Below are 11,904 nucleotides of genomic sequence, written 5' to 3'. Positions count from 1 at the left end.
TTAGAGGAAGGTTATGAGCTTGACTAATAACATTGCAGTGGTAAGATTTAGCAAAAGCCACATTCTTGTTATATGTAATTTAAATATGCTTTTAATTAGGAGTGTTGTAGTCTGATTTTGTGTTCTACAAATGACCTGTAATGTGAAATACAATTAAGTAAGATGTAGTTTGAGTCTGCATAATTGCTTCGGTGAGATTGTAGCCTTATGTGTCTATTTTCTGAATTGTTTTGGTGGTTTTATACTGTAGTAGGTTTTGTTTGATTTTTTTGAATGTCTTATTACTTTGAATTGAGTAAATTTCCCCTGTTCTTGCTATTATGATTTTTGAATGGTTTTTTAGTCAAAAATAGATATTTCAAGGAAATTGTGGGAACAACTCAATTGCATGGAAATATAATTCGTATTGAATTAATTGAGTTGAGGATGGAGAACAGTTCATGTGACAGAGAGTTGCCTTCAACAATGAGAAGTATGATAAAGTTTGGGGCACTTGTAGTTGTTGTAAAAATCTGAAAAAAATCACAGGCATATCTTGGTTTAATAAGAAAATATCTTTGAAGTTACAACCCCAAATTCATAGTTTCTAGTTTTCAAGATATTCCTCTCCCAAACTGCCAAAAGTACATTTATGAAGCTTGTGACTTGGAAAATGTGACTTAATAGTATTTTAATGTTTCTAAACTTAGTAACTAAAGTTTATGTATTATGGTTTTATGTCTTATTATTTTCTCTTTAGAAACATACTTTTAAAAAGATTAAAGTTATGGATTTCCACATAGTTCTTTGGTAAACCACGATTAATCATTAATGTTTTGCTCTCAAGTCAAGTTGAAATCATATACACTAGCTTTATTATGTAATTCTTAACTTATATATTACCATTCCATTTTTAGATAAGTTTAAAAATGTATTTCTTCTATATTATAATACTTATTTGTTTTCATACATACATATAGTTTTCTAGAAGGATTGAAAGAAGCTTTTGGGTGAGCGAAGGAAAATGGGAGTTTTCCCCCATTTGGGAAGATGAGAATGAACTGTCACAAATGAATCCATCTCATTTGTACATAACTAAGTGGAAGATAATATATAACTACTCATGCATCATGACATAATGGAGTCATTAGTTTTCAAATTTCCTTTAATGCATTATTTCATGTCTTTCATAGTTTTCCATTTGAAGAATAGAGGCATGGTGTTTTTTTTTTTTTCAATTATATTTGTTGATATCATACAAATATGTTATATTATGTTGAAGAGACTAAAAGATTTGTGAGAAATTCATTTCTAACCTGTCTTTAACCTCACAAAAGGAACAATCCTTTCTTGGATAGTAATACAAAATGTATCAATTATGCATTTAACTTTCTTTGTCACGACTCTTATACAAATAGTTATAATAATATTCCTTAGTCAAACTTGTTTAATGAAAATTTTACGAATAAGCATTGCTGAATGTAGGATGTTAAATTCAAGAAGAACAACTTTTGCTATTAACTTTTTTTTTTTAATTCTTTCAAAATAGTCCGATTTCTAAATTTTTTATCATTTGTTGCAAGATGTTAAGTGCCAGGGTTGCTTTAACATGAAAGTAGGATCTTTCTTTTATTCTTCTTAATTTGATTGTGATATATTTAACTAAGTGATGTGAATTTATTTATGTGCTGCCTTTAATTTGGATACAAAACCACTGTGTTCTAGCCACTCCTAGCCAGTTGTGGTAGCTACTAAACTATGATGAGGCAACCAACATGTAACATGCCACTCCTTTATCTAGGTTTTCTAGGTTGATATTGGGATGAACCCACGTTGTCTTAATTTCCTGCATCAAGGAAAAATTAGGCTTAGAAATATCTAGTTATGAAGCTTTAGCTAATTTAAAAATATACTTTTGGTCATATCCATGCCCAAACCGGAATGAAACCCAAATCTTGAATTAAAATAAAGAGTTTACTCTTAATTGTTTTGTCTATGGTTTTGGGGCTCAATATTTTCTTTGTCTATTGAATCCAAACACCTAATTATGTGTATAAGACCCTCTTTCGAGGGAGAACCCACTTGGTGTTTGATAGGTTTCAAATTACTGAGAGCTAGGGTTACACTAGTATTACTAAAATAAAGAAAAGCTAATTCAGGAAAATGATATTCTCTCCCATTCAATTAACCTGAACATACATATATAGGTCCCTAGAAAATATCTAATGGACGCTGGGCTTGTAAAAACAAGGGCTGGAAATTATTAAAAAAAACAACTAAAACACAAAAGGAACAATTGGGCCTATCATTAGATATAGTCTCTCATCCAAGCTGGTGATTGCTTGTATCTTTTGGGCCTATCATTACCGCTCGGTCCGAAACGGACCTTGTCCTCAAGGGCCACAATGGCTATATCATGAGGTGGCAACAGCTGGTTGGTGGGAGTGTGGGAGTCACGGATCACAGGTGCAGTATGTGGTGAGGATGAATTTGTGTTTGTGAGTAATGGCCTAGATGAAACCGTAGCACTCGTGGGGTCAAATGCGGACACGTGCGTGCTTGCGGAAGTCGAAGTGACTTTAGTGGGGTTAGGTGGGAGGGGGAAAGTTAGGCCCGTTGGATTCAAAGTGGGCGGCTCAGATGAAGAGAGAGGTTAATGGGGTGATGGGCCAACATTTGAAAACGCAATATTGGGAAGTAAAGTGGCATTTGGATCGGTATGTGGGTTATGCGGAGGGAAAAGGTCACGAGGAAGGTTGAGGGGCGACAATGGAGGGGAAGGTCCCCGAAAGGGCCTAAGCTTGGAAATATGAACCATAGGGTGGATTTTGGCTGTCTCTGGAAGGGCCAAATCATAGGCCACCGGACCAATGCGACGACGGACCTGGAAGGGGCCAAAATAACGACGGCCGAGTTTGTTTGACGATCGACGAGACACTGTGGTTTGCCAGTACGGTTGGAGCCGGAGAAGGACCCAGTCACCAACTTCAAAGGTAAGGTCTTTGCGACTGAGGTTAGCGAGAGCCTTCATTCGTTGTTGACTGCGAAATAAGTTGGCTTTAACTATCTTGATAATATGCTTGTGTTCTTTGATAATCGCAGCCACGGTGGTAAGTGAAGAGGAGCCCGGAAGGAGATCAATGGTAGCCGGAGGGGGTCGACCATACAGGACATGGAATGGAGACGTACCCAGACTAGAGTGGCGTGAAGTGTTGTACCAATATTCGGCGAGATGCAAGAACCGATACCAGGTATACGAGGTAGGTCACCAGCAAAACAGCGGAGGTAGGTTTCCAACGACCGGTTCAAGACCTCGGTTTGACCATCAGTTTGAGGATGGTAAGCGGAGCTGAAACATAGGGTTGTGCCTTGCATGCGAAAAAGCTCCTTCCAAAAAGCACTAATGAAGACTGGGTCACGATCAGAAACGATGGACTTTGGTACACCATGCAAACGACAAATGTCCACCATGAAACGTTGGGCCAGTTGTGGAGCAGAAAATTTGGCAGGTAAGGCGATGAAGTGGGCGAACTTGCTGAGCCTATCACACAAAACCCAAATAGTGGTGTGGCCAAAAGATCCAGGTAAATGGGTGATAAAGTCCATTGTAATTTCTTCCCAAACTCGTTTTGGTGTGAGTAAAGGTTGTAATAAGCCAAGTGGTTTCTGTGGGTTGTATTTGTTGCATTGGCAGGTGGAACACTGGCGGATGAAGGTTCGAGTGTCATTGGCAGCCATTTTTGGCCAATAGAAGGAAGCAGAGAGACGACAAATAGTCGGTTTCAAACCAGAGTGGCCAGCCAGAGGTGTGCAATGAAACTCACGAATAAGCTTGTGACGGAGGTCTGGAAGGTCAGGGACGAATATGCGTTCCTTAAAAAATATCAACCCATTGCGACAGGTGAAGTTGTTGTTATGCGTAGTGTCCTGTAACAATTGGTGTTTGATTGTTTGGCCCTCGATGGTGTGAGTATAATAGTGTTGCCATTCGTGGATGAAGGATGCAACTGGAGATGATACAGAAAAAACCAGCATGGTGGGTGGTTTCGGTCGAGACAGAGCATCAGCAACCAAATTCTGCTTACCAGGCCTGTATAAAATGTCAAAGTGAAACCCCAAAAATTTAGTGGCCCATTTCTGTTGTGTTGGGGGTGTGAATAGATTGCGAGAGTAAGTTTTTTAAACTCTGTTGATCAGTAATAATCTGAAAATGTTGCCCAATGAGATATTGTTGCCATTTTTTTAGGGCCTCTGTGATGGCATACATTTCTCTTATATAAACTGATTCGCTCTGCATTTTTGGACAGAGTTTCTTGCTGAAAAAGGCTAACGGATGGCCCTGTTGAGAAAGAAAAGCACCAACGGCAATGGCGGAAGCATCAGTTTCAAGCACGAACGAGGAATTGAAATCAGGAAGGCCTAACACCGGAGTCGATGTCATATGCTGCTTTAAGGATGTAAAGGCCATTTGGGCGTCTTCCGTCCATGTAAAATTCTGAGATTTAAGTAAATTGGTGAGAGGAGCGGCGATAGTAGCGTAGTTCTTCACGAAACGTCGATGATAGGCCTAAGAATCCACATAAAGTCGAGAGAGAACGTGGTGCAGGCCACTCCACAATGGCTTGTATCTTGGTTGCGTCTGGGGAAACACCCTGATCATTGATAATATGGCCTAGATACTTAACAGAAGTCACACCAAACTCACACTTAGATAATTTGGCATAAAATTGATTAGAAGGCAACAAATTGAGGATAATGCGCAAATGACTAAGGTGGCTATCAAATGATTCACTATAGACCAAAATATCATTAAAAAAAAACTAGAACAAATTTTCGTAAATATGGTCTGAGTAAATCATTCATAGCTGCCTGAAAAGTGGAAGGAGCATTTGACAACCCAAAAGGCATCACCAAAAATTCATAGTGGCCATCAAATGTCCTAAAAGCTGTTTTGTAAGTATCTGAGGGAGCAACTCGTATTTGGTGATAACATGAACGCAAATCAATTTTAGAAAATACTCGAGCAGCCCCAAGCTCATCAAGCAACTCGTCTATCGTAGGAATAGGGAAACGATCACGAATAGTAATCGCATTAAGAGCTCGATAATCAACACAAAAACGCCACGTGCCATCCTTCTTTTTAACGAGCAACACTGGGGAGGAAAAAGGACTAGTGCTAGGTTTGATAATACCGTCATGAAGCATAGAGGAAATAATGGAGGTCATGGTGTCTTTTTGGGAGTGTGGGTAACAATATGGTTTAATATTGACGGGATTGGAGGAGGGGATTAAAGGGATGTGATGGTCGTGGGGTCGGGATGGGGGAAGGCTGTGAGGTTGTTGGAATATTTGAGAAAATTTTTGGAGGAGGGTGGATAGTGCCTGTTGAAAAATTGGAGGAGGGTCGGTAGTGGAAGGGTGAATGTTGGTGGAAATAGTTGGTGGGGTAGTAACTGAGCATATGGTTAAAAGGTGAAAAGAGGCAATGGAATCTTGGTGAAGTAATTAATTGGCAAACTTGATGGAAAGAAGCTTGGGTGGGGTTATGAAGGGTCTCGCCAGTAATGGTAATAGGCATGAAATGGTGATTAAAGGTGAATGAAGGGATCAAAAAATCTGCCTGAACAGGGCCTAAGGTGCGTAACCAAGCTAGGCCTAAAACAACATCAGCCCCCTCAATGGGAAGAAGGTATAAGGGTACCTGAAAGGTGTGTTGTTGAAAGGATATGGCAACTTGGGGGCAGTAGTCTTGGCATAGAATGTGGGCGCCATTGCCTACCATGACCTTAAAAAGGGAAGTGGGTTGAGTGGATAAATGTAAGTGTTTGGCTAGGCGAGGTTGGATTATATTGTGGGAACTCTCGGTATCGATTAACACCATGACTGACTGTCCATTTATGGTACCATGGAATTTGAGGGTAAAAGTCGGCCCAAAAGGTTGGAGAACCTCCCGCCTTATAAGGCCTCCTTGGTAAGGAGACCTCCCCGATGTGGGACTTGTTACATTACCACCCCCTTCGAAAGCCAGTGTCCTCGATGGCTGCACTCCATGGTACTTCACTCACCGGCACTTCACTCGGCCTTTTGCTGGTCAGAACCCTCCGTGGGTAGCCCTTTTCGATTTGGCTGGCTCTCAATGAAAGCACTAATGATAGGTTTCAAATTACTGAGAGCTAGGGCTACACTAGTATTACTAAAATAAAGAAAAGCTAATTCAGGAAAATGATATTCTCTCCCATTCAATTAACCTGAACATACATATATAGGTCCCTAGAAAATATCTAATGGACGCTGGGCTTGTAAAAACAAGGGCTGGAAATTATTAAAAAAAACAACTGAAACATAAAAGGAACAATTGGGCCTATCATTAGATATAGTCTTTCATCCAAGCTGGTGATTGCTTGTATCTTTTGGGCCTATCAGTGTTGCTACATTTCCTATGGCAACAAAGATTAAACTGAGGTTAGGTAATGTTGTATTATGTGCCATGTATCTTTGAATTTCGGCATTGTAGTAAGGAATTGCATGTTCTGACATTTTCTTTTGACAAGTCAATAGTTTGAAAAATTAGAAGATTTTGTGTTGTACTCAGGCTTCAACTCTTAACATCTGTGTAATGATTTTGAAGCTAGGTTTAAACTTGTATTTTATACTTGTTCAATCCATAGCCTTCGATTTTATGCCTAAGGCATTTAGAATTTTGTTGACTTATATTACTAACTTCTATATCTGTGTGATTGTAAACCTATAGGAAAAAGTGTCAAGTAGAAAGTTGGAAATAACTAAACTACTCCATCCCATCCCATGGTTTTCAAGATGTTAGAACTTGGATTAAATAATCAATTTTTGTGTTATCTCATCTAACACTTTATTAGTTGATATATTATAAGTTAATTTTAATTTATAAGGTAGATAATAGGATCATTTCACTTTATTTACTCTATTTACTAAACAAAATCGACGAGCTCTATTCTTATCTATTGTTCATTGTCATTAACATTTTTTTAATTAATTAATTTGTTTTATAAACTTAGACTAAAGCAAGTTCTTTGTCTCTTGCATTGATTGAAGTCTTCCTCCCCATTTAGTTCTCTTACATTAACTGAAGTGCTCCTCCCAAGGTAAGGTAACCTTGAATTTTGCATTTAGATTTTTTTTTAAAAAAAAATTACTTATCTAAATCCATTTTATTATATTTTAAAATTACTTATCTAATTTTATTTTTTAAGTATGTTAATTTTTTAATTAATCTATTTTTTTCTTACAAATTTAAACCAAAGCAGGCTCATTCTCTTGTATTAACTAAAGGGCTCCTCCATATTTTTTTTCTTTTGAACTTAGTTAGATGGATGTAATAATGAATAAATCATGGATTGATATACCATGGAATATAGTGAAATACCAAGATAAGTTAAATAAATTGTTAGATTTTGCAATTGAAAATCGATCTGTCAATGGTGCAATAAGGTGTTTATTATGTCCTAAATGTCATTTTAGTAAATGAAAAATTAGAGATGTTGTGTTTGACCACTTGATTTGTACGCAATTTTTGAAAAATTATAAAGTTTGGATACGACATGGTGAAGAATATGAAACAATGGCATCAAGGAACACTAAAGTAATAGACGAGCCGTTGGATTTTGAAAATCCAATGCTAAATATGAAAAATGATGCATTTGAGTTCAATAGACATGTTGATGTGGAACATGATATGTATGAAGAACCATATGAGTTTGTAAATAAACACCACACCCAATAAAGGAAATAAGGTAGTTGATGATTTGTTTAGAGATTATAACCAACAATTGTATGAAGGGTGTCAAAAGTACTCAAAGTCGTCTTTTCTATTAAGGTTGTATCATATAGTATATGGTCGATGAATCTAATTTCATACATGGGCATTGATCATGAATTTGGTTTTCTGAGTTGCTTAATAGGTTTGATATGTTTTAAAGTTGATGGATGTTAATGTCTTAATAATGAGAAATATGTGTCATGCTAGACCTATGGCTAGATATTGTCTTGATTTTTTTATAATGTTGAAAGTTGTTAATTCGATTTATCTTTATGTAATTATATTTGAACAAGAAGCTAAGAAAACACATAAAATTATCAAAATTATGGGTAGAATTTACTAAAATAAGTGATCTTGGAATTAGATAAGTAAAATTGTTACTTAAGATTTACTTGGATTAAATAATAATATAATATGATCACTATTAATTTCAAATGGTTAATATAATTAGTGGTAATTTTAAATAAATTGATAAATATATAAAATATATGGACTATTATTTGTCAATTTATAATAAGAATCTGCTTTTAAAAATAACTGCAAGTATATCTTTAAAATAATAAAAATATGATAGTTTTAAACTATAATTAATGTATAATGAAGTGCATTTTTTTTACGCTTTTAAACCGGTCACAAAATGTGAGACAAGTCAAACAAAAATGTATTTTTTAGTGGTTTTAAACCACCAAAAAATGTGAAGCAAGTCAAGAAAATGTGAAGCAAGTCAAATGAAGATGCATTTTGTGATGGTTTAAAATCCCAGAAAAATTAAAATGCATTTTGTGACGATTTTAAATCGTCAAAAAGTGACTAAATTTTCTAACTTCCAAAACTACAAACCGGTTTTAGTGATTGTGAATCTGATGATTATTAATGACATATGAAATGAAATTTGTGACAATTTTTAATTGCCAGAAATTGCAAAAATAATCGTTACAAATCACACATTTTTTTTGTAGTGATAATATTTATAGAATTTTAAGCTTGAATTTTAGTGCAACTATTATAATTCTGAAGGATAAAAAAATATCTTATCTATATTATAAGAAGTGTCATTGTAAATTATTTTTAACTAATAAAAAACTATTAAATATATATAAAAAACAATAATTTTATAAAATTAATCTTCTTTGCTTAAAATGATGCAACACATTGATTGTCAGAAATGATAGTAATTTGTGTTCCTTAATTAAATTGTTCAACGCTCAAATCTTGACTTTCAATATAGAATTAGTGAATTATGTTAGGAGAATAATACGAACTTTGTATGTACTCATGGTTTTCAATAGAGATTAGTTATCATTTTTAACAGTAAATATTCTATACTAATAACATGATTAAAAATGTGAGGTCCCTTCTCTTTTCCTTTTCTTTTTCCCGGATTCTCACTCTCTACTCTTACTCTCTTTTCTCTCTACTCCTTCCCCATTCCTTTCAACTTGCTGATTCTTGTGGTGACCTTGGTTGAAGGTGCTGATTCGTAGTGGGAGGCTAGCTGAAGTTCTCCATCCCCGTTGATCTCCATTCAAGCTTGTTTCCATCTTCTTCTTCGTCCCGGAGCTCGGATTCTTGAACCGAGGTAAGGGAAGTTAGATTTTGCTGTGTTTTGGCTGAAAATGGGTCTAGGAACTCATTTTGATTGCTGATGATTGATGGTTCTTGGCTGTTTTGGTGAAAATGGGGTTTTGGGGTTTTCGGGGTCTTTGAGAAAATTTTGGGAAATTCTTGATTTGTTGTTGCATGTGCAAAAAGATGGTATTTTTGAGCTGTTGGTTGAAAATGTGGTACTTTGAACCGTTTGCATGTGGATTTTTTGTTGATTTTTGCAGGTTTTGGACAAATTTTCAGACTTGGGGAGTTGCTGCTGAGCTTCGCGCTGGGCACTGTTCTTCGCGCCGGGCGCGTGACCACCAAGGGGCTCCATTTAGGAAAGCCCGCCGGGCGCAAAGGTGTGTGCGCCGGGCGAGCTTGAGAATGGGAGCCTCTGGATGGCCCACGCCGGGCGTGACCTGGACTTCGCCGGGCGCGATATCAGTTGTGCCATGTTTTGGGTTTTCTGGTGCTGCGCTGGGCGTCACCATTGTCGCGCTGGGCGTGGAGGTTCCTTGGGAGTCTCTACCAAGAGGGCGCTGGGCGCAATACGAATTGCGCCCGGCGCGAGACCTTGGTAGGTCTCTGCCTTCCCCACGCTGGGCGCGGGTTAGGCCACGCCAGGCGCGTGAGACTCCTTGGAGTCTCTGCCTGGGTCACGCCGGACGCGAGCACTCTTGCGCCGGGCGCGCTGGCCCTTGGTGCTCTCTGGTTGAGCCGCGCTGGGCGCAATCCTGAGTGCGTCGGGCGCGTATGATGATGTTGACTTAATATGCTGATAGCTGTTAAACTTTGCTGAAATTGCTGAGAGATGTTGCTTTATGCTGAACTAAGCTGTAATAGATGTATTTTTGCCGTGCTGAGCTGTGCTGGTATTGATGATTTTAAATGCTGAATTATAATATTGCTATATTATAGAATGCTGAGCTGAGTTGTGAGTAGTAAGCTGCGTTGAATACTACTTAACTATGTTGTATGCTGATTTGCTGTGCTGTGCTCTGAGCTGTTTGGCTATGCTGTATATTGTTGAGCTGTATGTTGTGTATGGCCACTATTGTGGTGCTGTTCTAGAACTAGTGCAAAAATTGGATTTAAAATCGGACTTTTAAGATCGATTATAAGGTAACCGATTTTAAAAGTGATGCGGTGACAATTTTGTAAATAAAATGAACACTTTTAAGATTGCTTCAAATTTAACTGATCTTAAAAATACTTTTAAGATCGATTATTTTATGACCGATCTTAAAAGGTATGTCTGACACAACTTTTAAGATCGGTTACAAAAGAACCGATCTTAAAAGTACTTTTAAGATCGGTTATTTTATAACTGATTTTAAAAGTACTACTTTTAAAATTGGTTATTTCAGAACCGATTTTAAAAGTAGCCCTTTTAAAATCGGTTATTTCAGAACCAATTTTGTATGTAGTATACAAAATCGGTTCTTAAATAACCGATTTTAAAAGTATCGTCAGAAACCTTTTATATTTCCCTCCAATCTCATTCTCTTTAATCTTTCCCTCTATTCGTTTTTCTACTCTCTCAAACGCTCTCATTTTCTAAAGAGGTAAATTTCGTTGTTGTTTTCGTTTTCGTTTTCCTCTTCTTTTGTCTCTTTTCGTTTTCTCATGCGCTTCTCTTGTTTCTGTTTTCAGGTTCTTTTTTTCTAAATTTTGAAGCTGGAACGACCCGTTCTGAAAGGAGAACGACCCGTACTAAAAGGAGAACGGGCCGTTCTGACTCCGTTCTTCAAAAATTCTCTTTTAACAATCTGGAACGGCCCGTTCCAGTTTTGGAACGGCCCGTTCTAGTTTAATTTTTTTTTCTCGGCCAGAACTTCTAAAATCGGTTATAAGACAACCGATCTTAAAAGTTAACTTTTAAAATCGGTTAAATAACCGATTTTAAAAGTCTAATTTTTAAAATCGGCTCTTTTAAAATCGGTTACGGAACCGATTTTAAAAGTGAAAAACAACCGATTTTAAAAGCCTTTTTTCCACTAGTGTAGCCGCTATATCGGTGCTGTTATTAGCCACTATTGTGGTGTTGTTATATCCGCTAAGGCGGTGTTGTTATTACCGTTATGCGGTGCTGTTATAGCCACTAGAGTGGTGCTGTTATTGCTGCTATGTAGTGCTGATATTGTCGCTTTGCGATGCTGATATTGCTGAATGCTGTGGTGTAGTGTAAGCTGGTTGTTGTGCTGATAGTTGTATCTGTTTACCATTCATATTTCTATATATGTATGTTGATTTCTTTTCACTAGCTTACCCTTTGTTGTTTCCATGGTGTTTGGACTGCAATGATCATACTATGTATGGAGCAGAGCAGGGATAGGTTGGTGGCTAGTGGCAGGACTGTAGATGGCAGTTGGAGCTGAAACTGTTGATATTTTGTTGTGTTAGCTACCTGATGTAGTAGCTTTTGATGTATTTTGTACACTTTAACTCTATCCAGATTTGGACCTTGTATATGTATATATTCTAGACCCTATATGTATACACTTGTTCTTTTCTGTGTGGTGTTTCTAGTGTGCTGTGCA

At 37.2% G+C, this 11,904-nt stretch overlaps 1 protein-coding gene across 2 annotated transcripts; it reads left to right on the top strand.

Annotated features, from left to right (window-relative positions):
• The first annotated feature begins 2,651 nt into the window (after nt 1-2,651).
• Nucleotides 2,652-11,703, top strand: LOC109811437 (uncharacterized). 2 transcript variants are annotated; one of them, XR_014429612.1, is made up of 5 exons: nt 2,652-2,972; nt 3,082-3,563; nt 3,674-4,149; nt 4,287-9,353; nt 11,689-11,703. XR_014429612.1 is itself a non-coding variant. In XM_083063635.1 (5 exons), exons 2-4 carry the CDS (start codon nt 3,353-3,355, stop codon nt 3,994-3,996), a joined length of 435 nt encoding a protein of 144 aa, XP_082919761.1. In that variant the 5' UTR covers nt 2,675-2,972; nt 3,082-3,352; the 3' UTR covers nt 3,997-4,149; nt 4,287-6,677. The 2 variants fall into 2 exon arrangements, 1 of the variants encoding a protein (XP_082919761.1); XM_083063635.1 differs by lacking the exon at nt 11,689-11,703 and having other exon boundaries at nt 2,675-2,972; nt 3,674-3,880; nt 3,980-4,149; nt 4,287-6,677.
• Nucleotides 11,704-11,904: the final 201 nt, after the last annotated feature.

The sequence above is a fragment of the Cajanus cajan genome, chromosome 1, assembly GCF_000230855.2.
Source record: "Cajanus cajan strain Asha chromosome 1, NIPB_CcT2T_4, whole genome shotgun sequence".
NCBI classification, from domain to species: Eukaryota; Viridiplantae; Streptophyta; class Magnoliopsida; order Fabales; family Fabaceae; genus Cajanus; species Cajanus cajan.
The sequence above is the reverse complement of the archived record's forward strand: the minus strand, read 5'-3'. Positions and strand labels throughout refer to the sequence as shown.

What these genes read in the sequence shown, in the direction of transcription:
- LOC109811437 (XM_083063635.1), top strand. Translation starts at nt 3,353, where the DNA reads ATGCGAAAAAGCTCCTTCCAAAAAGCACTAATGAAGACTGGGTCACGA. An exon ending in GGTGTGGCCAAAAGATCCAG is followed by an intron (nt 3,564 to 3,673) that starts GTAAATGGGTGA and finishes TTGCATTGGCAG; the next exon opens with GTGGAACACTGGCGGATGAA.